We start from the raw sequence: 27,077 nt of genomic DNA on the forward strand, positions 1-27,077 counted from the left end.
AAAAAAAATATTGATTGGTATTTTTAATTTAAATAGAACAAACATCTTTGTGTTTCTGTTTTGTTGGGACTGTTGGACTTTTTGTTGAACTGCTAAGCTAATATAAACGTATCTTGAAGCTAACTCTGTGACATCTATGTTGGTGTGTCGGACATTTTATGGTGGCACTGATGCATTTTACTTAAATCTGCTCACGTAACGAGTAACAATGTCTGATAGCTCATCAAGTAAAGACTAGATGGAACTGACACGTGTGACTTCCTTTTAAAACGTTCAGGTTTTACTCTGGCTTAAAAATTTCGCGAAAACAACTAGTGAAAATTAATACACAACTGAAGACAGAAATATCTGGAGATCCTCAATCTCTATAATATCGTTAAATCAGTGTTTGCTGAGGCTGTAAAAAATGAAACTTTAGAAAAAGCTCACGCTTGCCTTTAGCATGCTACAGATTAAAGACGTCCAATTCATGTTTAAGAATGTTGTGTTTCTTTTCAACACAATTCTGAGGCTTCTGTACTGTTCTGTAAAATATAACACAATCATATAAAAAGGAAAAATTTTAAATGCTTCTTGTGCGTCTTTTATTTTTGTTTTTGTGTAATTTCACACTCTTAACTCACTTGCTTAGCCAGAGATGTTAGCAACATTGATTTTAAAGACATTGACGTAAGAATTATTTTTTTTCAGATTTAAAAGATTTACACAAAATTACTATTTAAAAAGTTTAATAAATGCTCTGTTGTATTCCATGGAAATGTTAGATAGCACTAATGCTAGCTCCATCAGCGCATAGACTTCATGAGTCATGATGAAAATATCTGGATGCTAAAACAAACATTTCTGGATCTCAGAGAGCAGATGATGTTGTTTCTGTAGGCACAAAAGTTCAATTGACCGCAGGCCGAACGTCGAATTCGAGCAATTCAAGAAATGTAAGATGTTCATTTAGATGTCAATCATCCCAGTTGAGGAACAAGCCCCGCCCCCAAGCTGTACTTCCAGATGTTGGGTTTAGTTTGCTCAATAGTTCACTGAAGGCAACTCGCTGTGTAGTGAGTCGTGGACACAAGCAACTGTGGGGTTTCAGACACAACTACGGTCGACCTACACATGCTACATGCTAGGCTACATCTATGATGGTAAAATCTGAGAACAGAGAGACATAGAGGCAGCGGATCCCCAGGGAGTGTCAATCATTTCATCTTCATTAATTCTAATGAAACGTGGCAAATGCTGTTGGATGAGTCAGACCACACACACACACACACACACATGCTTGTCTCCTTGTCAATCTTGAGACACTTTATTGGCTGATTTCTCGCTAACGTTGATTTGTATTGTTTCGTCTACTTCAGAGTTGTGGCCTTTTTAACATGCGAAGCTAGTTTGGAATTTAATTTAAAGAGTTCTGTAATCAGCCATAAGTTCAACATGTGGAATAATTATGAGTCCTTATTTATACTTTTATATTTTCAAAACGATTTTGTTCTGTTTAGAAATGCTAGCTTACAATGTTAGCAAAAGTCCCAGTTTAAAAAAGAAAATGAAATTATCGTGTTTTCTTTTAAATACAGACTAAAAAACACAAACATGTTTGTGGTAAAATAGGTTATTTAAATCGTAATATTTTAAAGGATTAATAAAACGTCAAAATACGAACATCTCAGCCGTCATTTAGCCTTTCCTCCACTCAAAAATATCATGTCAGAAAAGAACATTTGAAATAGGTTTTCTCAGAATTAGCTGCAGCGTTTTTAGCACTTCCTTTAGTTGCCTCCATCACATCACTCTGCGCTCCAGCACGATGTTAGCAAAAGGTGTCATTTAGCAAGCTGCCTTCACTGACCACAATCCCAAATTACTCTGCAGCAACTGTCATACCTGCCGTATTTATAGAAGAACAAGAAGTAGAAGAACAAGAAGTAGAAGAATAGAAACTTTAACTTACTACAGATGAAAGATACACAAATCAGCTTCTGAATGAAGAAATTTGGAGTCAAATGTCCGTCTTCGTTTACACCTGCAGCACGGCCTCGTGCGGATCACACTCGGGTAGATTCCGATAACGATAAAAGCCGCAGCAGGTGTGGCGGGAGCGCGTAAAACCAACAGTGTTGCATTCACAGTTGCGTCAGCAATTAAGTTGCTGTTCACATGAATATTCCTGAGGCGTTAGTTCATTGTTTTACTGGGCACTAGCACCAACAACTACTATTAAATTCAAATACTCTGTGTGTGTGTGTGTGTGTGTGTGTGTGTGTGTGTGTGTGTGTGTGTGTGTGTGTGTGTGTGTGTGTGTGTGTGTGTGTGTGTAACAGAGCTTCTGCTGAGCTTGAGTGGTTCCGATCTATCCAAAGGCCGTCATTCACATCCAGGTCTTCTCAGTGTCTGTGTGTGTGTGTGTGTGTGTGTGTGTGTGTGTGTGTGTGTGTGTGTGTGTGTGTGGTGGGGTGCTGGCAGCCGGCGTAGCCCCGGCTGGCACCAGGCCACCCTCTCCACCCTCCTCCTCATCTCCGTCTGAGAGCACAATGGCCGATCGGGTAAAACAATACAGGCGCAGGAACAAGAGCGGCTATAGAGCTAGCGACACACTATCCCTGAAAAGTGAAACACTCTGAAACGAAGGCCGCTGAAATCGAAACAGGACGCTAATTTCTTCTCCTTCGCCACTTTACTCTCTACCTGAGTCTTTTCAGAGGCGGACAGATTGTTTTACCGTGAACAAAAATCATCATTAGCGAGCTTATAATACCTCGCTATCAGGCTAGCTCACTTCCTGTTTACTGGTGGCTGACAGGAATCAGTCCTTTTCATTCCTTCAGTGTGGCAGCAGATAAAGTTTCCTTCATTAAATGCAGCAAACTTTTAACTCTGCTTCTCCCTTTCTTCTAAACTATCCCAAAAGGTTGAGTTTAGTCTAGATTTGTTTCTTTCTTGAACAAAATCCTTACTTTATTTAAGCGTAACAACTTTAACCATACAACCATATATATGGTCAATTAGCTGATGCTAACTTACACGTGTCTGGGCTGAAAACTTTTATCTATATATATCTTATCTATAACGCAACAGTGGATACCCGAGTGGAGAACATATAGATTTCAGATGTTAGCGACATTAGCTTAAATGTATAGCACGTGCTTCAAGATTCAACCAATAAGAGGACCCCCAAAACCACAACTAGGCTGTGATGCAGCCCCGCGGGTCTGACAGGTCTAGAGAGTAGTTCTGTGACCTGTTGATGCAGGTAGACAAACATTCCAGGTGTCCCCCCCTCCACACACACACACACACACACACACACGCATTCCCTCATTTATGGAGCAGATCCGCCCCTGAAAACTAGACCTAAACCTGGATCAGAGAATCTCTGCGTGTCCATCTGCCCCACCTGCCCCCTCAGGCTGGTGAACATAAAAAAAATCACACACACACATACACACACACACACACACACACCTAAGTTGCCACTTATGACACATTACAGAGCTCCTAAGATGCTTCGGTGCGCTAGCATCACCTCGGCCTGGAGAAGGTTGACGGGATCCCTGCAGGAGAAAAATCATCAAAGCTCTGTTAGCTTCTCAAACGAGCCTGTCAGAGGGAACGTGGTTCCTGCAGCGACCGTTCGTGCCCTCCGACCGACTCGTAACAAACCTCAAAACATGAAAAAAAAAGTTCTGAAATTTAGAGGAGGGAAAAAAGCTACAAACAAAAATGATAAAAAAAAAAAAAAAAAAAAACGTGCTCAAACTGACTCAGCTTGAGCTGAAACACAAATATTTTGACCCAGAAAAACCTGTTGACTACCACGCCCACGCGAGGCCCCGCCCCATTTATGCCCCGCCCACCGCAGCCGCGGTTCTGGACGCATCAGGATTCTGTTGAACAAACAAAGCTGCGCGACATGTTCAGACCAGCACCAAAAAACTGACAGCATTGTAGCAGCGTTCAGCTGTTGGCTAACAAACGGGTTTTATTTTCTATGACAGCAGAAAAGCCGCTTGTAAATACTTATAACATGCTAATAAAAGCTAATAAAGGACGCCTGTCTGGAATCAGCCCAGTCAAAGAGCTCAGGTAAGTCAGCTCTGACTGATCTGAATCCAGATCCAGGATCTCTATCTGGACTGACCCAGAACTTCCTGAGTGATCCTGAGTTTGACTCCACATCAGGTGACGCAGCTCCTCCATTGGTGCGGAGGTGACCACACGCTGCGTCGTTGTCCTGACCGGTAGCAGCACGTACGCTCCCTGTTGGGTCGGCAGATTCCTGCAGTCAGACCCGCCAAAGGTCATGACCTGGGCAGGATTCAGATTTAATTATGCTTGCTTGCACCTGGGCCATAAGCCCCGCCCCTTTATACCTGTCTCCACGGTGACAGAAGCCGGGTGATGGTATAAGACAGAGGTGAGCGGGTTTTAATTCCTGACCGCTGGTTGAGGGCCGTGTGACACCCTCCCAAGGAGGGCAGGAGCCTTAAATGAGGCCCATTATCCGCCTGCACACCCACCCCAAGCGAAGGTCCCCCCCTTAGGGCCTGCAGAGGGTGTCCATTATGGGTCCTGAGCCAGGAGCAGGGGCGGGGGCATCTATTACGGCTCTGGGGGATGTAATGTCCAGATGGCCAGGTGCTGCAGCGGGACTCGACCCACCCCTGAACAATCCCGGCCTTCATCCTGGAACCCCCGGCCTGGTGGTCACACAGGACCGGTCAAGCATGGAGTAGGAAGAGGAGCAGAGGGCCTGGACATGTTCCCCCAATAAAGATCTGAGGGGGGGGGGGGGGGGGTCATCGGATTGGGACAGTTCCTGATTCCTGGTTTTTATTAGTGAGCTGGTTTTGGTTCTAGTTTCCCTGGAGTTGATGGAAACGTCAAAAAGTTGCGAACAGTTTGTCCCCAAAGTTGTGTTTGATGCCAGCAGGTTGGTCCAGTTGCTCTCTCGACTCATTAACATGTTAAAGTGCAAAAACTGGAAGCTTCGTCTCCCTTTCGGCCGCTAATAATCGCTGAATTTAGCATGACGCTCGCAGGATCGGCTAAAGCCGCGATTGTAACAATTGCAAATCAGCCGGAAGAGTTCCTTTTCTCCAGCCGGCGGTTTGGAAGCCAGAAGTGTCGGCGCAACATTCCGAGATGTGTCTGAATCTGTCAACGCGACGCGGTGAGGCAACACAAGCAGCAGACGAGCTACATCACCTCCACCTGTCACTCAGCTCCACTTGGAGAGTGGAATCACCCGAAGCAGACCAGAAAAATCCCTTCCTGACTCCATGTTGCTCAAGAGCCTGGCAGGCGCGCAGCATGCTCTCGTTCCAGCCCTTCAGCGCTCATGCTAACACGTACGTTACCCCCCCACCCCCACCCCCACCTGCCTCACACAGGCCCATTGTGAAGGCACAAAACAGAAAATAAGGAGAAAACACCCGGGGGACTAGCAATTCAGCGCTCAATCAATCCGGCCGCCGCGCTCATGAGCTCTCCCGCGCGCGAGTTAGCGCCGCAAATATGTTTTTATGACAAATGAATGAAGGCCAAAAACAAAGAGCGCTCGGCGACGCCTCCCTCCGGGGACTGTCCAGCGAGTGCAGATATAGGATTACCAGGAGTGATGCGTCACTCTTCCCATTGTTAACGTGAGGATCCAGCAAGGGGCCTCTGAGTGGAGGCACTCACACGGAGAACCTGTTCTCAGGCCGCTAATTAAATCCAACCAGGGCCTGACATTGATTTGAGAGGCCATTAACTGCCTTTGTGGCCACCGGAGTTTAGGCTAACAGTTAGCACAGGGTTCCAGCTTTGATTCCGCCTCGGACGTGTTTACATGTTCTTACCTGTGTGCTGGACGCCAATTTAGTCTGGGTTATTAGCTAGCTTAACACGGTTAATGACGGTTTGTTTGTACTACAACTTCAGTCCAACCCAAACGTTGATAAAAGAACTCCTGCACATTGAGCTCAACATTTAGTTCAGCTTGGTTCCGTCTGAGCTCCCACAGAGGTTCCCAACCCGCCGTGATGACCAGAATCTTTCTGCTGATGTGGATTAAAAAAAAAACCTCCCATCTGCCACAATGACGGCTTATTTTCTCCCCAATAAACTTTTTAAGAGCAAAACAATGACCTCAAAGATGGAGGCTGCTGGGAGTCCCGCCTTGGAAAGTTGATGTGAACGGCACATTGTTCCCGAGGGTCGTTCCCAGAGGGTCGTTCCCCGAGGGTCGTTCCCTAAGGGTTGTTCCCCGAAGGTCGTTCCCTAAGGGTCATTTTTTAAGGGTCGTTTCTTAAGGGTCGTTCCCTGAGGGTCGTTCTCTGGGGGTCATTCCCCGAGGGTCGTTCCCCGAGGGTCGTTCTCCAAGGGTTGTTCCTCGAGGGTCGTTCCCCGAGGGTCGTTCGTCGAGGGTTGTTCCTTGAGAGTCGTTCCTCGAGAGTTGTTCCCCGAGGGTCGTTCCCCGAGGGTCGTTCTCCAAGGGTTGTTCCTCGAGGGTCGTTCGTCGAGGGTCGTTCGTCGAGGGTTGTTCCTCAAGAGTCATTCCCCGAGGGTCGTTCCCCCTCTCAAAGTTTTGCTAATCAACCTCACATCCAAACAGAAGCTCTTCAGCGTCTCCTGTCAGCTTTTACGCTCACTGTTCCATTAGAGGGAACAGGTAGGGAACACATGAAAAAGGGCCTCCACCGACTTGGGGCCCAGGTCATGTGACGCGGAACCAGGAAGCGCCGCAGGAACGCGCGTTCCCTGCAGCGCTCTGTGACTGATCCTCCATGGACGTCTCAACCTGCTTTGCGGCTCCGAACCAGCGAGCAGGAACAATGAGGAAGGACAAAAGGAGTTTTGCAACAGTGGAAACAGGAACACACCTTCAGCCAGAACCCTCCCGCTGCTCCGCATGACGTGTTAATAGCTCATAAATTTGCCACCTGCGCGGCTCCCCCGCCGCTCCGAGGCACTGGTGTCCAGGTGAAGGAAAGTTCATCGCCCCGTTTGTTTTTCCTGCGCCTGACAAACACGCAGAGGGAAAGTCTGTCCGTGTTCCAGGGAAGCCGCTGATCCGTTTTTAAAGTACCTTTAATGTTTGCTCTGCGTCTGCCGCGACCTGCAAGTCAACACGGAAACGCTTAAGATTTGTTTGAGCAGGCTTAGCTGAGCGCTCAAGACTTCGCTCTGCTCGACTTCCTTCTCTCGGAATAAGAATAAAGTCAGGAAAAAGCAGCTGGAAGCCAAAAATACCAGAGAAGAGCTTGTTTTTGGCGCGCTAAGAACGGGAAGTGTTCAGACATGAAAGCAGGGTAATGCTAATGCTAATTGTAATGGTAGTTGTTGAAGGATGCTAATGTGTTATTAAGTGTGGCAAAGGATTATCTAATCCTGTTAGCACGCGTTTTAGTCCTAATGAGAAGCTAACATCAAAGACCCAATCAAAAGAATTCAACATCTGCAGGTTTTTTTGATGTTAAGTTGCAGTTTTAACGTCAACGACGGGTTACAAAAGGTTCTATTTAAGCGGCTAAACATGGCCAACGGGCTCATCGGTGTGAACGTGTTTTGCTCGCTTCGCTCCCGTCTTGTTTGCCGGCGACGCTCCAACGTCCTGACGGCTGTAAACATCGCAGCCAGACGCTGAAAACAAAGCCGGCTCCTCCGAACTCTTCCTGAAAACCTTGTTGACCAGAATCGTGGGAGTCGTCCACTCTCCCGAGCCAGCAACAGCTTCCCCTCCACCGCGGCTTCCTCGGGGAGGGGTGAGAAACTGATGGAGTGATGGAGACGGGCTGGACGGAGGAGAAGGAGAGTGATGAGGAGCGCTGCGCCTGTTTCCTCTCCTTCTCCGTTCCTCCTCTCTTTCCCTTTCCTCCCCCCGGGCCAACGTTTTGCCTGCGTGTCCGGACGAGCTGGAGTCAGAATCAGGGAAAACTGGTCACCCAAGTCCTCAGCTTCACCCCCACCCCCATCTCCCCTTTAGCTCACCTGCCCTGAGGCAGCCCCCCCCACCCCCCACCCCCCATCTGGGGTGAGAGCAAGGGAAGCAGCCTTCTGCTCTGATGAAACAGTAAATAAAGAAAAGCCCCGCCGTCCGGCCAAGGTTTGGGTTTCCACATTGTTCCAAACTGAACCCTGAAAATCCGAACTTTTGTTTGTCCCGCTGCTCCCGACGCTCCGCAACAACAGGTCAGCTCTCAAGGTTAAGCCGGGGCCACGTGATCCGGCTTTGTTATTAAACGGAGACGGAGGGAAGAGCCAAGCGGACGGCCAAGGGTGAAAAGAGACGAATAAAAAGCTGGTTTCTGCTGACATGGATGAGATGTTTAACGGGACGGCGGGCCAGGCTAGCAGACAGTGACGCAGCAAGGATGGAAGCACAATGCTAACTCCCCACCCCGGGTGCCAGGACATCTCCCCTCGCTGGGTTTTTCATCCCAGCTCCGTCCCTGCCAGACGGCGACGCCGGCCAGGCTTGTTCAGCGGAGCCGTAATCACGCTAACCAACGCCAGCTAGCAAACAGCTCCTGCTTTTGGTTTTACTCCGAACCAGTCTGAGCTAATTCCTCCTCCCGTGTTTACAGGAAAATACGAACCCTCGCTAACGCCTCCCTTTTTCTGGAATCGCCCCACTCCAGCCCCAACCTGTTTATCCACTGTCAACGACACGGGCCTGCCGTTGGAGCGTGGCACCTGCCGCTGCCTGCCGCGTCAGGAGGTGCTCGGATAAATAAACGCCCGCCTGGTTCGTTCCAGGTGTTGACAGGGGCGCATTCCCCCCTTTCACCTGCTGCTCTCTTACGCAACGCGGCCCTGCGTTAGCGCTCCGCGCAGGCTTCTCTGGCGGGCTGCTCTTGCTCGCCGCGGTTCCACAGCGTTTGATGTGAAGCGTCTCTGCACCGATAGCGATGAAAGCGCTCCTCCACAGAGGAGCCCTGGAGCAGCGCTGCCATGAGCCGCCCCTGACAGAGCCGGCCACACCCGTGCCCGCGGGAACCAGGAGACTTCGGCAAACACCAGCCACGGTGGATCAACCGTTAAGAGGTTCTTCTGTGGTCCCAAAGTCGACCCGAGCCCTGAGGGCAGCGCTCTGCGGAGGTCAAGGTCAGCCAGCGGCGTCCTGAGACGGCAATAAAGCAAATGAGAGGTTGCAGTGTGGCCGTCCCTCCAGTTTGTCCACTGTCCACGACAGGACATCAGGACAGGCTGAAGCTGTCCTGATGTTAGCTGCAGAAACTGTCACCTACTGGTACTGGACCAGTTCTGGGTAAAACTCTCTACAGTTCCCAGAACTATTTCTCCCTCTTATGGGGACTATTGGGTCATCAAGGCCTGCTGAACATTAACCCGCGGAGCGTCACGGTCATGTGATCACAGACTGGCCGGCGTTACCTCCAAGGTCTGACTGGGAAAACAGCAGCTGCCTCCAGAACAAACACTCCCGGTCATCCCACGGGGGGGGTTCTGGGAGTCCGGGTGACAGGACGGACGCCGTCACTGCCGGCCGACGGCCAGAACGCCGTCAGGTCTCGCTAATTTGATCAAGTCAAACCCGCCAATCAAAAATCATCTGAGTCAATATTGTTCCTGCAGTTCAGCGGTGAAACGACTTCCTGTCGTGTCGCAGAACCGTTCTCACGGTCTTTAAAAGACAATTAGTGCTGATTCTGTCCAATTTCATCTGCGATGGGACCAAACCCTCCATCAACAGGCCGCCAGGTGCAGCAGCCTGAGGAAACCACGTCCAAAACGATGAGATCCGCCCGCTGGTGAGACGCTGCTGCCAGGCCCCCGCGGAGGCTTCAGGATCTGATAAAAAAACCACGTTCGGGGGTGGTCTGGACCACATTTCACTCAGAAGACAAAAGCGGTTGGACCACATTTGACCCAACGCCTCCTCTGTTTACGTCCTACGCAGGACGGAACGTCCCAGAATGCATCTCTCCTCTGGGTTAAAACACATTTTTACTTTCATTTGGAGACAAATCACATGTGACCCAACGGACAGGTCCAGAAGCTCCTCGGCAGAGATGGAATCTCTCCTTTAGAACACAGGGTTTGGCTCAAAAGGGACATTTTTGCCTTAAATTAAAAGGGTTAAATGACTGGGGTCAAAGGTCAAACCCTGAGCTGCTGATCACTCAATTACCTCTTCGCCGGGAAACTGACTTAAAAGTGTTTTTGGCTTCAGAGGCCGAATTATGTCGACGGGCCACCTCGGAATTCCATGTCATCCTGACCCTCTGAGTCAGCAGGATAAACATTCCAGACAAACCCGGAGACACCAAACGGTGAGAGAGAGAGAGCCGGCAGGTTCGGACTCTCACCCTGGAACCCGATGAGGTTTGAAGTCAATAATGGATCTTATTTGCGCCACATCCTGCGGTGCCTGCCAGCGATTGGCCGCGGCGGAGTTATTTACCTGACAGGCGTTCCCTGATTGGCCCGTGGGAGACAATGGCATGTGTAAACAGCCCCCAGGCTCTGGCCAGGCTGACCCACACACTGTTCCCTTTGTCAGCGAGGTCGCTGCTCGACTGCTGCGTGAGCACACATGCGCTCGCCGCTGCGGTTTGACCTGGAATTACGTGAGGCTGGAGGCGGAATTCTCTTCCAGAAACCAGTGGACCCCCAGTATCCCACCAAACATTCAGACTGGTGCAACACAGGGACAGTGTGAGACCAGCTCACGTCCCTTTGGCCTAGTTAAGCCTGCTGAGGCGGTTAGCTAAATACGCGCTAGTACAACTAACCTGCTAGCAGGGCCATTGTCAATAAATGCTAATGCTAAACATTAGCAGAGAACTGCAGCGATGCTCGTTTCTCCGACCAATCAGAAGCCTGCATCATGAATCTGACATGCTATTCATTTAGCTAGCTGCTAAACCTTCTTGCTCAAATAAAAGAGTGCCAGCAGGCCCCGCTGCTCCCAAATTTATGAGCTTTACAGCTCATTTATGAGCTTTAATGGGCGGGGCTTCTTCCAATCAGCCAATCACAGGCAGGCGTATTTTACCCGTCGTTCAACAAGAGCTCCAGTTCTGGTCTGCGACTCCGATAAAGTGGCGGTATGTTGGTCTCTTAGCCCCTCCCACTCCTCAGACGCAGCAGTGAACCTAAATAAACATCAATCCTGCGCTCTCGTCATCAAAGGGCTCCACCGACCCCGCTGGTCGGGGGCCAAGTCGGCCCGTCACGAGCACCTGTCGGCTCCACTTCTGCGGCGTTAATGACGGGACGCCGCTCAGCCGTCAGGGCTCAGGCAGCTTGGCTCGCTCACGACTTCACGTGGCGTTTGGGAAGAATCCGCGCTGGCAGTTTGTGGCTGGGGGGGGGCTATGCAAATGCTCCCAGTGCGGTTTTGACAGGTGAGGTTCCGTTTGGCCCCGGGGGGCCAGCAGAGATGGCTGTTCGTAACACGGGGCCCCATCAGAGGGCACGGCTGGGTCACGTGGTACCAAAGGATGGCTTGGAAATAACTCCGACTTTCAATTTCAATCAGATCAAAAGAAGAAGAAGTGAAAAATGGACAGATGTTGAGGCTTTTCTCCTTCTAAGCGTCTGCAGGTCGGCTCAGTCCTCACTTCCTTCTACCTGGAAGAGCATATTTCACTCCCGCCGCCTCCGTTTAACCCAGATCCTCTCGTTCCTGGAGCCCCTCACTCATTCCTCCTTCTGACACCTCCTGTCACCAAAGCTCCGCCCCCATTCGCTCCTTTGCTGAACCCCTGAACTCTGACTCCACATCTCCCAGTGAAAAGAGCTAAAAAAGGCTTCTGAAGCTAAAAAAGCTAACGCGCGGCGCTTCCACCGCACCGCAGAGCTGTTTGAATATATGACGAACCGTTCGGTGCAGCGAGGAAGCCTGTTGCAAGTGTGTGTTTGTGTGTGGGTGTGTGTGGGATGAGGGTTTAGGCACGTTGTCTGCGAGGCCGTCCAAGAAGCCCCAGGGCACCTCAGCAAAAGAGATAATTATCTTTTATCTGCTGTGTTGTGACGGGAGATTATGGTTCAAATTTACGATTGTTAAGGAGACAAAGCAGCACGAGGCTGCTCTTTTCAAAGTGGCGAGGGGCTCCGACAAGTGAGAGAACTCCCACAATGCCGCGGCGGCTCATCCCTCATGTTTCAGGCTTCAGGTCTTTGGAAACAAAGGAAAAGGATAAGAGCTGCAGCAGCCTTTGACTTCCAAAAGGGACCATAGTAATCCCATCATAATTTAGAGACACTAAACAAACAGGTTGTTATGGGTATTAGCATGTTATCAGATAAAATCTAGATTGTTTAGGCTACGCTAAAGGTCACCGTTAGCTCCATCTTTGGGAATAAAATGTCCTTTGGCTTTAACTGCAACAGATTTATTTGTTTATTTAATATGCGTTAACAGGAAACTCGATGATCAGAACGTAAATCATCTCCACGGCGGTTTAGCTTAGCTTAGCTGAAAGCTAGAAAAGAGGCAACGTAGCTAGCTTGGTTTGTACATCGGCAGTTTTAGGGCGAATTTTTGATGTCTCGAAAAGTTTCATCGGAAAACGAAAACTTGTGCTGATCGATAGTTTTGCTGAGTCGTGATAGCTTCTCTTAGCATTAGCATTTTAAGCATCGCATCGGTGTACCCTTAACGTGTTTCATCCTCGTCAGCGTTGACCCCGGCCCTGACCCCCGGCGTGACCTGACCCACGCGGGACAAAGATGGACGGGTCCTCGGAGCTGATTACACCCTCGGATCTGTCAGCGTCCTCACCTGAAAGACGAGAGGCGGACGCAGGAAGAGAGCAGCAGACGGGACGGCCACAAAAATAAGTGAGTCGTGACGACAACGATGGCGGAAAGAGGCGATGGTGACGAGTCCCTCCTCCTCACCTGAGAGCCCGGCCGTGAACTCGCCCTCCACAGACGTCCGCCCATCCAGCGCCGGCGTGGGGGAGGGGCTGGAGGTCACCCAGGGGCCAGGGGGTTCCACTGTGGGGCAGAGCTTTCCTCAGTTTCCCTGCACACACACACACACGCTGGTCCCGTTCTCATACCACACGCCCCCCTGACCTCGCTGTTAAAACACAGTAGCAAATCTCCCGATTGGTCACAGCGGCTCAGAAACAAATGACGCCAAATACCTGACTCCTCCGTGGCCTTTCCCTACAGCGAGGATCGGCCGGCGCTGCAGCCGCCGGATTTGGCCGGCCGCTTGTGCAAATATGTTCCGATATTGGAAAATGTGGTTCTGGACAGAATCTGGGGGGGGGGGTGGGGGGGTGTTGTACATGCGGCGCTGCTTTTAAGGAAACAATGTGGAAGAAACTGATGATATGCCGCACGCCGGAGGGGTCACGGCAAATCCCAACAGCAGGATTCAACCCAAACGCTACAATACGGACGTGTTTTTATCGGACACCTAGCTTTAGCTTTTCAGACTGTATCATGTACTTTTAGATATTACGCTGATCTATATAATATTATATAATATTATAATATTATTACTATATAATCTATAATATTTCAGAAAATATTGGACAAACTGTTGTTCCTACATTTAAAATACTGTGTCATTGCATAAAAGCTAAGATACCCGAGCTAGCATCCTTGTTTTGGTGACAATCTTAAAAACAGGCCTAGAGTAAACCGCTGTGTAACATGATGCTACTCAGAACTACAGATGCTAAATTTTAAATTAAATTTCCAGAATTAGCATGGGCTAATATGCTGATGGAGCGACTATGCCAGAGATTTGTTTGCAGTGTTAAATTTGTATTATCCTCAGATTTATTCAAACCGTCATCGAATTTCAACACTTTTTCTGCCACTGTTGCTGCAACAAAGCACCTTTGTCGTCCAACCTGGGACAGAAGAGCTAAACTGTCAACACTTCTCAGTTCCCTTCACGTGTATCTTTCTCTGTGATCAAACCACCATCTCAAAAATATCCATCTGTCATGTCAGAGTGTGATAAAGAAAACAGACAGAATATGGTGTAACTTTCTCACAGTGACAACACAGAGTCGTCTGCAAAGAGACATCAGAACAGGCCTCTTTACACACTGTATTTGTCTGTTCCCGTGAATGTTACACATATAACCCTTTAGCATAGCAATATTTTCATAAATCCAAATAAATCTACGCAAACCAGACCGTTAAAAGCAGATATTTGTGGAGTAACAGAAGCAAATCGTCTATAAAATGTAGTATTTTCTGTTTCACTGTCAGATTTCTGAAGTCTGTCCTAATAAAAAGTTTTAAACCCTCTGAGCTGTGCTAGAGTTGCTAGCCAACGTAGGCTAAATGCCTTTCCCTTCAGTTTTTACACCAAAAACGTGACTCTGAGGCCATGAAGGGCAGATAGATGGGTGTATATTTAGGTATCTGTGCCCCCCCCCCCCAACCCCTGATCTGTTCCTCTGTTGGCCGTTGTTTATTTCTGCTCTTCCTGTTTGTACTCCACTGACCCTGCCAGCCGCCCCTGTGCATGCTGGGTAAAAGAGAAAGAGCGGCGTTGAAGGAGACAGAAAAGACGGCTCGGTAACACAGCGCTAACATGTCAACAGAGATTAAACTAGTTTATTATTTTCAAAGGTGGGGAGGCGGGGGAGGGGGGAATTACGAAACAAAAGAAGGCAGTCATATTTTACACTAGTGATTATTATTAAATTTTTACAGCCATTCAGTCTGCATAACATAAAGAAATAATTCTACATCTTTGTTTATTTCGTATTTTTGGTACTCTGATTTATACATACAAATAACAAATACAGGAACTTTTTCACAATGCATATAATCTGTGGGCGGGAACAAAGTCTTTTCATGTGTGTGTGTGTGTGTGTGTGTGTGTGCGTGCGTGTGTGTGTTTAGGTGAACACAAACCAATTGCCCGAGACCTATAGCACATCCAAAAAAATGAAATAAAAACAGAAGAGAGGAGCGGCGCCGGCGGCGATAGCCGCCGCCAACTCTCTGCTAACTTAATGCAACACGATTCAGGCGGAAAGCGAGGCCTGCCCTCCTCTCCTCACCTCCTCCTCCCTCTCCTCACCTCCTCCTCCCTCTCCTCTCTCCTCGAGGCATCCTCATCTCCACCTGCTGCGACTCGTACCCTTCTTGACGTTAGCTGCCCGCGGGCAGGTTTCCTTTTCTTTTTTTCTCCTCGCTTAATTAAAAAGTCTCCGTTAAATGTGCTGTATTTCATACAATTTGTACAAATATATTCAGCGTCTGTGGCTCCTCGGGGGGGGGGGGGGGGGAGGATGGCGGCGGGTGCGGGAGGGGCGGGTCCTGTCTCACATCTGGGGGGGTGAGGAGTTCAGGGTTTAGAAGTTTTGTGGGGGAGGGATTTCAATGATTGTTTGTGGTGGTTTTTGTACACAAATGGCGCTCCGTGTCACGTGGATCAGACGGTTCAGGCCCCCCCACCCCCGGAGGCCGGCGCCGCGTTCAAGTCTGCAAATCATTTGCGCCGCAGAGGTACTCTTTGATGTTCCTTTAAAAAAATACAGGTGAGGAAAAGGCCCGTGCTGGGACAGGTTAGCTTAGCTTAGGATGTGAAGGGGGTCGGTGCGTCGACAGCGGGCGATGCCTAACCCATGGCGGTGACCATACTGGAAGGGTGGTGGGGGGCAAACGGGAGGCTGGAGGAGGGGTGCATGGGTGTGGGCGTGGTCAACATGTGGCCGGAGTGTGAGAAGGGCGGGAAGGAGGACATGTGGCGGGACAGGGCGGCCGGGCTGAAGGAGCTGCTCTTGTCCATCAGGCTCTTGGAGAAGTCGTCCATGCTGTCCTGGGACTTTTTGCTCTTCTTGGACTTGTTGGACATCTTCCGGTTCCGGGTTTGGATGCCTTCCTTTTTCATGGTCAGAGGTCGGTTGATCTGGAGACAGAGAGGACGGCGGCGTCAGGGGAAAGCTAATTCACACATTTAAACAGTCGGTGAAGGGATGAAGCAGGGCTGCACATGGGGGGGGGGAGGGGGGCAGTAATCAGGTTCATATTTTTAAGAAAATATTTTTCCCCTTTTTCACATTTTAAGCCAACTGAAAAAGTGAGACCAGAGTACAAATACAATCGTAAATGTGCTGCGTGATTTTTATTCTAAAAAACAGTTCGTTTAAGCCAGAAAAATGCTAGCAAAGATTTAGTTAGCATCAGGAAACGTTGAGGACAGCGATGGTGTCGACCATCACGAGTAGATTTACCCAAATATTGTCTTAACTGTCCAATTTAGCTCATTTTGCCAACCGCAGCAGAAACAAATCTGTTAATCGTATTTATTTTAATTAAGGTCGGATTTTTTAAAAATTTGTCTTCTTTTATCAATCTGTTCTTTTGTTTAGAATTAGTATAACTGATTTCTGAATATAAATGAAATTTATGACTCAAAATGAAGATGTTTTTCTTTCTTTTTTTTCCTATTTAAATACTAGAAGCGTGTTTAGCAGCAGATACTTTTACAACAGTATTTTTACAAAATTGCTCATTTAAAATACATTAAAATATTGGCTTAAAGGCATATTCACATTTCTGGGAACATCTGACAATGTAACAGAACCAAAATTAAGCAGAGTGCGTGTGTGTGTGTGTGTGTGTGTGTGTGTGTGTGTGTGTGTGTGTGAGCAGAACCGCCAGAACGACAGACAGGACAGACAGAAAAGATGGAGGTGGATGAGGGGAAGATGGAGGAGGACCTGGCAGTAGAGACGGCCACTGAGACGCATGGACCCGGCCGCCGCCATCGGCCGCCAAGTGCCCCCCTCCCCCGCCGCCGAGTGGCCAAAATGGCCCCGGCTGCCGTCCTCTAGCCTGGGTTTAAGCGGGAATGAGAAACTGGATGATGGAATTCCAGCTGTGGGCAGGATTATGAGGCCGACTGGCTTCCTGATCTTTCCCAGCAGTTTTTTTCTGGGCGAAATGAGAACGGGGATTTCTTCCTCGCTGCGTCCGCGACACTTTAGCCAGAGTGGCCTGGATGATTAGCGAAGGGCAGAGAGCTAGCGCTCCCCCTCCCACCTTCCCCTCTGATGTGGTTTCCACATCTAAGATGTGGCTCCAACGGCTGTGTCTCACTCGGGCCTCTGAGGCCGAGGAAGCCTTTGGGCCGCCGACCTGCACCGCCGCCGCCGCCAAACATCAAACAACAGCTGGTGGCCGCTCACACACCCGCTGCCACGAGGTGTCAAACCTGAACGCTCAGATGTCAACGAGACAAAGTTCACAACTTCAGTATCGCATCGGATTTAAGAAAAACGGAAATCCCCACTTGCATAATGTCAGCGGCAATAACAAAAAAAAAAATCCCCCGTAAGTATTCAACTAATGAGGAACCAAAAAAGTTCTGGGAGGACAGAACTGAGAACATATTCGAGGCTCGGCAGGATTTTAAGGTGACAAAAGAAGTAAAATAAATATTAAAGCTCAGGCTAATTGTCTGGTTTGGTGGGCTGTTTTTCCGACGCCAACCCCGACCGTTTTTACGCGCGTTGCGCGCTAGCGCCGCTGTTGTCGGGGCCTTTCGGGCCGATGCTCCAGTCAGAGGGTTCCGCTTGAGCAAACGTGGAGGTTGAGGTGAGTTCAAGTGTTAACCATCACTTGTTACGTCCTCAACTCTTTCTCAATCTGTTTCCAGCTGCTCGCTGACGACAACGGGCGGGAAACGGTTTTACGGGGCGGCGGGCAAGTCGAGGGGGGGGGGGGAATATTAGCGCCACCACACTTAGCCTGCTGGTAGTTATTATTCTTTTTATTAGCCTACGATGACAATGGCTGCCCAATTGAAGGCGACCGCTTCTCCGCAGGAGAGAGAGATAAACTAGTCCCTGGGGTTTTTACATGGAGGATGTAGAAAAGGAGTGATGAGGCACTAACCCAGCTGAATCACTGGTGGTCAGAGGGGGGAGGGGGAAGGGGGTCCAAGTCCCTGACCCACTCTGGAACCAGAAGGTAGAAATAAGAAGAAGGAAGGGGAAAATTAATTGGATTTTAATAAAGCCCCGCCCTCCTCGCTTTAATATGAAAACAGACAGAGAGGAAGAGGAGGATGAAGAGTTTGACACATTTCTGGCGGATGATGAAGATCATCGTTTGGGGTTGTTCTTACTCACATTGTGCAGTTTGAAGTAGAGGCCGCAGGCGTTGCAAACCGGGTCCCCGTTCGCGTTCCTCCGCCACAGCGTCGTCGTTGTGGTTTGACAGTTCGCGCACGACGTCCCCGCACGCCTAGCTGCGGACTGCACAACGACAGGGGGGGGGAAGGGGGGCGTCACATGACCACGTCCTGATCCAATCAACGGACAACTTTTACAGCAACAACAGGTTCAGTTCTAATCTCTGACGCGTCTCCGCGCGCGTAAGAATCTGTACAGGCAGTTTTTCAGATAAAACACTTTCACACACAGATTATTCAAGATTATTTGAAGTTCATCAAAGGCTGAAACAGATGAAGACAGAAACACCAAGAACAGAGCAAAAGAAAAATGAAACAAATATTTACAGAAAGAAAAGAAGCAGCGGGACCCTTTAAATCTGACTTGTTTCTTCCTTAAAGCGCGTTTGTGTTTGGCTTTTAATCATCGGGGCGTGACTTGGTCGGTGCTGTTGGACTCGAGCCGAGCTGCGTTTATCAGGCTGACATTGATGTGATAATCTCTGGGAAAACAATCGATATCCAGGTGACGGCAGAGGACGCGCAAAGGACTACATTATCTGTCGGAGGGATTTCCAATTACGCGCGCAGCCGCGCCGCGTGTGCGTCGCGCGCGTGCTGCGAATGGCCAAAATAGTGAATTCTGCTGCAGTCAGACACTCATGTTTCTTATTTATTTGGTTTAATTGTATTTGATTTTTCTCCCTGACTCCGCGGCCGCTGGCTGAGCGCTACATCCGCGGCGGTGCGCCGGCCTGATTCGGCCTGTTTGGACTGTGGGAGCGGGCCTGATTTATCAGCTCTGCTCACATATCCGGCACCTTCTCCCTGGAAGTCTTGTTTTCACATCTTTACCTCCACTGATTCTCTTTCTAATTGATTATTCGCGTGTTTTGGCAGGAGGGGCTCTCCTCTGCTAAGAGGGGCTTTCCTGTTCAAAACGGTCCAAATTTAGTCTGAAACGGTGACGGAGGAGCGCGGGCCTGAAGCGGCCATGGAGGCAGACTCTCAGGATAAGAACAGTGGGATAATAACAGTGTGTCATGCTGTAAGTGCAGCTTTTTTTTAGTATCTGAAAACAGAGACCTGCACTTGTCGGGTCAATTTCCTGCAGCTAATAGGCCTACTTCTTCCTGGAGGGGGGAAAAACAGAGAGAGAGACGGAAACGTCATCAGCACTAGAAAGGTGGTGGAGACGTACCAGCCGCCGCTTGGGCTTGATGAGAGGGCGGTTCTGCCCGTTCATCTTGTGATAGAGTCCGCAGGCGTTACACAGATAGTGACCCGTACCGTCCCGCCTCCACAGGGGGGTCGACGTGGCCCCGCAGTTCACGCACTCTCTTCCCTCTGCGGAGAAACACACGGAGCGCGTCCGGATCAGAACCGACCGGACCCATCACAGACAACAGAGCACAATGACTGGGGGGGGCGCACGAACAAGTGATTCCAGCGGCGCGAAGGATCGAAATAAACCGCAAAACCTGCGCAATTCTCCGTCCAAATATAATAATAATAATAATAATAATAATAATAATAATAATAATAATAATAATAATAATAATGAGGTGATCCGAGCGGTGGTGAAACTGAGACGGTTACTACGTGTTATTTGAAAGAGAGAGATTTTTGCATTTTTATGCTGCAGCACAACTTCCCCTTTCACACTCTAACACACACACGCACACGCACAAACACACACGGAGTTTCTGATTAAAACGCACATGCCTTTCGAGGCGCTGAAGCGAACCCAGATTCCCTGAATTTGACCCTTCACGCGCATGAAAGCAAGGCCTGATCTTACACACACACACATAGAAACACACACACACAGAAACACACACACGCACAATCAGTATCTGTAAATGATCTGACATTATCCCCAAATTAAAATCTTTATTTGCGCGCGCGCGTGTGTGTGTGTGTGTGTGTGTGTGCGTGTGTGTGTGTAATCCCGATGATCTGCGTCGGCTAATCCACTGTTTTCTTCACTCCCGTCAAAGCCGCTGATATTAATCTCATTAAAGAGGGAAAAAATTTGCTTTTCATCTGCGCTGCAATAACCTTTAAAATAATTACCCTCCGCCCCCCCGCGTTATGGCTGCGCGCGCCCCTGCCCTCCCTCCACCCCGGCTCCAGCATCCGGAGCTCCGCCGCTGGGTAAACAGTGCAACTGTGGCGTGCACTGGTCCGACAGTAATGGGATTACCTTAAACATATAAACGGGGCGACACAGCCCAGAGAGCTGGCAGGACGGTGAGGAAGGGGGGGTGGGGGGTGGGGGGTGGAATGGGGCAAAAAGGCTGAAATAATGCAGGCGTTCAACTGTGCACCAAACCTGCTGATTTCAATTCGTAGCAGGGGAATTAAATCATCTGAATATAAAAAATAAATAAATAAACCCGCTGAAACTATCGGTTGTTTTTTTTTAATTCGCTAATTTTAGACTCGTATTAATGGAACCGGGTGATCTCGGGAATGCAGAGTGAGATTAAAGGGAATGAAATAAAGCGCACGCCTACCTGAACAGGACCTTGATTTTGGCCTTGTTTTGGAACCATAACTAGAAGGGGACCCACCTATCAGGCTACTTGGTGGGAAGAGGCCTGGGCCGTATTCGGGGACATAAGGAGGGTATGTGGCGATGGGGTGGTGGGCAGAGGAAGACCCTGCTCCGAGAGACGCCACGTTCCGGCTGTGCGCGGACTCCAGTTTCATGCTCTCGGCCAGGGTCACTTGGTACTTTATGCACTCTTTGTCCTCTTGCCGTCCGGAGCTGCTGGAGCTCGGCGTGGAGATGCCTGGGTCCGGGGACACGTCTTTGGGGGGCGTCGGGGGGAAGGTGAAGAGGTGCGGGCTGGAGTGTCCGGTGGACAGGGAGGACGTGGAAGAGGCCGGGGGGTAGACGGACAGGCTGGCCGGGGAGCCGTGGTGCAGGGGGTTCTTGGAGAAGGGGCTCAGGTTCCAGGGTGAAGTGCTGTGGTGCGGGGCGATGCCTTTGCTGCCCTCCAGCCAGGGCAGAGAGCCGTGCAGTAACGAGGGACGGCACACCTGGCTACCTGGGGGGGGGGAAACATCGCCGTCAGAATTTAATTGAGAGCAGAAAGCGGAGATTTTCTTTTACGCACAGATTTGAATTTGCAGCGAGAATCGATCTGAACAAATATTTAAATCTGCCTCTGCAGAAACGGAGGCGTGATCGACTGTTGAGGAAGTAAAACGAAAAAAAAATACTGCATGTAGGGAAAATATGCAAAAACGTGTCCGCTTTGAGATAAAAAATTAGCGTTTAAATTAAAGCCAAGTGAATAAAAAGTAAAGCAGGTGCGTCCGAAACTAACACTGATACGGAGGAATTGCGCGCACGCGTGTGCGAGCGAGAGAGAGTGTGTTTTCAGCTTTGATAGGAGCTAACTGGCATTTCACGTTCGTGGCGTTTAGACAGAAACCGTTCAAGGCACAGCGGAGCTTCATGTGGCTCCGACCGAGAAAAGGCGCACAGATACCGGGGAAAAGGCCCGAACAGGCCGCGGACTTACTGTGAGGAGGTGGAGGGTAGCTCTGGACGGGCCGGACTGACTTTCCGTAATAGGAGGAGACGTGGTTCCCCTGTCCATCGATATTAAAGAGTACATCCACATCGTCAGCGAGGGGGTACTGCGAAGGGTCCATGTAAGAGTGGCCGAAGCCCGGGTGGTGAGAGCCGGGGTGCTGCTCGTTTAGCACCGCGGGGTGATGGCTCATCCACCGAGGCTGGTCCGCGCTTACTTCCATTTCTCTCTTTAATAGTTCAAATGTTCACTTCTGCACGCGGCAAACGTTCGTGCACCGCGACTCAAAGCAGCGCGGCAGCGCGGCAAAGAAGCCGAGAGTCCCAAATCCGACCGAAGTGTTCAAAGTTAAATCCACAGGTTCCGCCGTTGGTTCTGCTCACCTGCACAAACAGAGGCACAAATTCACTGTCTTAATTCTTTTTATTTAAAAAAAAAATTACATTACATTTTTAAAAAGGAAAAATTGAAAAATAAAAAACAAAAACTTTCTCTGAGTTTACGCGCAGATGCAGCAAAAGCAGATATTTACAGGAAACATACCCCACATGACAAAATGCAACAACGCTGTTGATATATAAATACGTCCAAACTGGGATCCAGTCCCGCGCAGTTGCTCAACTTTCTTCTTCTTTGAAAACGAGGAATTTCTTTTTTTTTTTTTTTTTTTTAAAAGAATCGAGTCTTCAGGCCGGAGCGGAGCTTCGCTGCGCGTTTGGCTCTTGGTTTCGGTGCGCACTGACCGGCAGCAGCGAGTCAAAGTCACTGATCAAATCTGGCTTTTACGCGCTGTTGTAGCCCCCCTCTCCACTAACTCCCCCCTCTCTGCTCTGTCAGGCTCTCTCCACCTCCCTCTCTCTTTCTCTCCACCTCTCTCTCTCTCTTTTTTTTACAGTGAAGGCATTCTTTCAGGATGGCGCCAGGCAGCTCAATGCTTGCAGACAACTGTGGCGCGACGCAACTTAAGGAGGGTCTGTGGGTGTCATCGGTGGGGGGGCGGGGCCTGTGTAATTGAATAGAACGTGAGCCAGGAGAGACGCACAAGTGCTGCCACAGATTTCTTTTTTTTTTGTAAATATTATTATTATTTCGATGACCTTGTCAAAAAAGAGATCACATTAAAAGCTGGAGGCCTAATAAAACTGGCGGGGTGGTAATGTCAGGTGATCACCGCGCGCTTAAATTAACCTGCGTACACGCGCAGCCTGTCAATCAAACTGATGGCAACATCAAAAATCAAAGTTGAAAAAAATCAAAAGACACGCTGGGAGGCTGTGTGATGTCACCCTGACGACTGAAGCTGGAGTAGAAACGCGAATGAATGATTAGGATTATTTTAGCGCGAGTGCGCGCGCTCTGTGACTCTGAAGCCTGGATATAAATGAGGGAGAATGTCTTTATTTGTTGTTATTTGTTGTTTGACAAAGGTTGTTGATTTAACGTGGAGAAACAGACTTAATGTGGCCCTGTTCAGCACCGACAGCAGGACCCAGCCTGCTGGTGCCGGGCCGCTGGGCTCTGCGCTCTCACCGGGCTCTTAAATTGGGGCAGCGCGTCCCCTCGCGGTGAGAACGAACCTCCGAACTAAAAAAAAGCGCGATCCTAAAATGATGGAAACGTCGCTCAGGGGCGGCGGCAGCCGAACATCTGCATCGCTGCAGCGGCTCCGACGGACCGGCAGCTGCCGCGGATTCACAGCGGTGCCCTGAACGCAGCACGACCCCGCGTCCGTGGTGCCTTTCAGTGGAAATAAGAGAGTGCGAGGAAAGTTGCCATGGTGCTCGCGTGCACGTGTGTGTCGTGTTTGTGTGTGTGTGTGGGGGGGGGGATTTTTATTTTTTAAAGGAGGGGGGGAGGTCTACGACGCCTCTGAATGTGACGTGTAACGTGAATAAACAAGTCAGGACGTGAGCCCCCCCCCCCCCCCAACACTTCAGCTCTTTATGACGACGGAGGCGACGGGAGCGCGCACAGAAGCCTCGCGCGCTACGCTGTCAATCAAGTTGTATTGATGATCTGATCAATGGGAGACTGATCAGTTGGTGATTTCAAAGGTGAAGGCGCGCGCTCGATTATGCTGGGGGGAGAGAGAGGCAGAGAGAGAGGGAGAGAGAGAGAGAACCTGACACTGAACTCAGATCAGCCTGCTGTCGCTGCTTTTGTCGGCCTGTCAGCACACTCGTGTAATTATCCTCGTGAAGAGTCTCGCGGAGCCGTTATCCAGGTACTGAGGGCACGTGACTGGGAACGCGGCGCGAAATCCCGCGGATGGTTTTGTTTCTCCAGATAGAAGGAATAAACCCGGAATGTCAGAGATCCCTTCCAACACCACAGATAACAACAACAACACTAATAATAATAATAATAATAATAATAATAGTAATAGTAATAATAATAATTTGCTTGACATATGATGAGGTATAGCTCAGATATCAGAGCTAAATCTTTGTGTATATGTTTGTGTGTGTGTGTGTGTGTGTGTGTGTGTGTGTGTGTGTGTGTGTGTGTGTGAGAGAGAGAGAGAGAGAGAGAGAGAGAGAGAGAGAGAGAGACAGCTTCCTGCAGCACGGCCTCATCAGCAATTCTCATCAATGTTTTGTTCCTATAAATAATAATTTCCTGCCGTCAGATGAGCAATCACAGCTAATTGAGACGACGACAACAACAATAACAATAATACTAATAATCATAATAATTGTGCTCGTTATTATAGGGGGAGAAGCAGATTTGGATAAATCTAGCTGCGGTTTTATTTATATTTGTTCCCCCAACAGGATAGAAAACAGCTGGAATTTAAACGCAGCCACGCTGTCAGTCAATATCAAAGACTTTATTCATTTAATTAGAAATACGTTTATTTTTTTGTGACAACAGTGTTTCTGTTTTTTTATTATTATTATTATTTACAACGAGAGATAAATCAATAAAACGACGGTCATTAATGTGAATTTCCGCCTTGTATTTTCTAAAAAGACCAAAGATTATTTCAGAAAGATTCTATTTCGATGATTGAGGGTTTAATGATAAAAGAACTCGTGGTACGAGCAGTGAAACGGGACTCGAGGGTTGACATTTTTGACTGGTTTCGTGATTCTGATTGAAATTCTGAACACTCAGTTTAGTATTTGTGAGTCATTTTCACCTTTCTGATCTTTTCAGGAAAAAACTCTGAACAGAGGCCGATTCTTAGAACCAAATTTCGCCGAATATGGAAACCAGAATTCTTAGAACGATTCGTAAAATCGAGATTAACGGCTGCTTCTTTTTTTTTACCGCCCTCATATTTTCACAAACACTAAAATTCTGAGGCCGATTTATCAAACCGTCCGGAACCATCCGACCTCTCGCTGACATTAGAATCGAACAAAAATCCACTTTACCTGTTCGGAGGCGCTCGAGGCCGCTGGCGGCGTTTTTAATCCCGCATTTAAAAAAAATAACGCGAAGACAGAAAAATCACGCGTGACGCGTCGGCGGTCCGCTGGTCCGTTAATCTAAGATGCGCCCTCTCTCCCCGCGTGCGGGTGTCTCTCTCGCGCGCTCTCCGCCATATCAAGACGTTTACTGAGTATATCGACCCGCGACGAGATGGAGGGACTAATAACGGAGGGGGGGGTGGGGGGGCGCAGCCTCAGCAACTCTCTGCTCCACGACCCGCCGGCGAGCTAATCAGATCAATTTCACGGATTGTGTGAGATTGCGGCTGAACGAGCGACCTGAGCGGTAGGTAATGGCCGGTCCAGGCGTGTCACGCGCCTCTCCGCGTCCACGTGGCTGTCATTTTGAACATTTCTTTTCGTTTGCTCTTTTCCTTCCTCGCGCGCGTCAGCCAGGCCCGGGGGGCACGCGGCGTCGCGCCGTGTCGCAAAAAGTCAAACGGGGGGAAATTTGGAGGGGTGGGGGGAGAGAATGGAGCTCGCGGCGATCGGTGACGTCACGGCGCGCCCGCAGCTCCCGCCGGGTTCGATTATTCATCGATTTATCGGTTTTAAATCGGAGCGAGGCCGTCCGCGAAAGTTTCCCGTCGTCCGCGTGAACCTCGCACGCGGTCGCATCCTGCAAACAGCCGACGCGGTTCGTGAGCGCGCGGGCGACCAAGTAAATATTTACTGACCTGCAGTGGACAGACGGAGGGATGGAGGGATGCTTTTTTCCCCCCCTGCAGATGTGAAGGAAGAGATGGAAGCGCCGATGGCGTTTAGAGCGGGAGAAAGAGAGGGAGGGAGGGAGGGAGCGCGGAGGTGGAGGTGGTGCGCGCGCCCTCGGTCTCCAAATATCATCATCACCACCACCATCATCATCCTCATCAGCGACACATCGCGAGCAGAAAGCACGCGCGCACTCTCCGGGCATGGCTTGCACGCGCGCGATGGCGGCCCTCGGTTGTTGTGCTGCCGCTGGGCTTCCGGGTCGGATCGAAACCAACTTTGGTTGAGATGATTCACCGATCCGGATATTTAAATAGGGTTCAGGTTTAGAATGATGTGCTGCTACAGGAGGAGGCTTCGTTTAAAGGCTTCACATCCGGATGAACACGAAGCTCTGAATGGACTCAGAAAGGTTCTCGCTGGAACCAAAATGGTTCCTTGGTGAGACACAAAACGCTTCAGGAGCTTTTTACACTCACACAAACATTTTCGTAATCATACCACCAAATCTTGATTTGTAATGTAATTTATTTATTGTTAATGAAGAATTCTAAGAATCGTACATGTGTGAATTAAATGTAATGATAGTAAGAATAATAATTGTGTGTTTTGTGACATATTTTTCTTTTATTTCTGATCATTTCCAGGCCGAAACATCGACGGTTTGACCCTGAACCTTCATGTCAATGCGTCGCCAAATATCTCCTGTTAGAAAATATTTGTCTTTTTGTTCTTTATTGCAGTAAATTCTCATCTTGCGCCTCGTTTTTTTGTTACCAGCAGACGCCGTAAAGAGCAATAAAAACATACAAACAAGATTTTTTTTTTTTTTTTTAATTTAAATCCATGTTTGAAGAGTGTGCAGCTCTTGTTGACACCCTTTTCTTCCTCCTCCTCCTCCTCCTCCTCCTCAGAGGACGCTGCTGGCTCTCCGAAGTGATCACACCCGAATGTTTCTTCCGCAGGAGGAAATTAAATTAATAAATTAATTAATTTTGGCGCCCAAATGCGTCTTTTTTTGGTAAACTGATGAATTATTCAGTGTTTTACATTTATGGAATTAGTATTTTAATAAATCACAAGTAAAGAACAACACAGGCTGCTTTTGAGTGAAATCAGTGTTTTTGCGGATTTACGTGCAGCGCAAACGTGATTTAATGCGCGATAAATGCGTCTTTTTATACAGCGGATGATTAAAGGATATTATTGGTGTCATAAAAAGATTAATTGGGAGGAAAATAACAAGAATCAATTTCGCCGTTTTCAGTGAGT

At 48.9% G+C, this 27,077-nt stretch overlaps 1 protein-coding gene across 8 annotated transcripts; it reads right to left on the reverse strand.

Moving 5' to 3' along the window:
- Window positions 1-14,511: 14,511 nt before the first annotated feature.
- On the reverse strand, window positions 14,512-25,885 carry gata3 (GATA binding protein 3). Of its 8 annotated transcripts, none has more exons than XM_011613220.2 (7): window positions 22,201-23,251; window positions 21,646-22,040; window positions 20,686-21,165; window positions 19,400-19,456; window positions 19,196-19,242; window positions 18,069-18,194; window positions 14,512-15,841 (listed from the first exon to the last, which is right to left on the reverse strand). In XM_011613220.2, the coding sequence occupies exons 2-7, from the start codon at window positions 21,878-21,880 to the stop codon at window positions 15,551-15,553; spliced, it is 1,236 nt and encodes a 411-aa protein (XP_011611522.1). In that variant the 5' UTR covers window positions 21,881-22,040; window positions 22,201-23,251; the 3' UTR covers window positions 14,512-15,550. The 8 variants fall into 8 exon arrangements, with proteins under 8 accessions (XP_011611522.1, XP_011611520.1, XP_011611518.1 ...); XM_011613218.2 differs by having other exon boundaries at window positions 20,629-21,165; window positions 22,201-23,246; XM_029825781.1 differs by lacking the exon at window positions 19,196-19,242 and adding an exon at window positions 17,833-17,894 and having other exon boundaries at window positions 15,676-15,841; window positions 19,311-19,456; window positions 20,629-21,165; window positions 22,201-23,324.
- Window positions 25,886-27,077: the final 1,192 nt, after the last annotated feature.

This window comes from Takifugu rubripes, chromosome 18 (assembly GCF_901000725.2).
Source record: "Takifugu rubripes chromosome 18, fTakRub1.2, whole genome shotgun sequence".
NCBI classification, from domain to species: domain Eukaryota; kingdom Metazoa; phylum Chordata; class Actinopteri; order Tetraodontiformes; family Tetraodontidae; genus Takifugu; species Takifugu rubripes.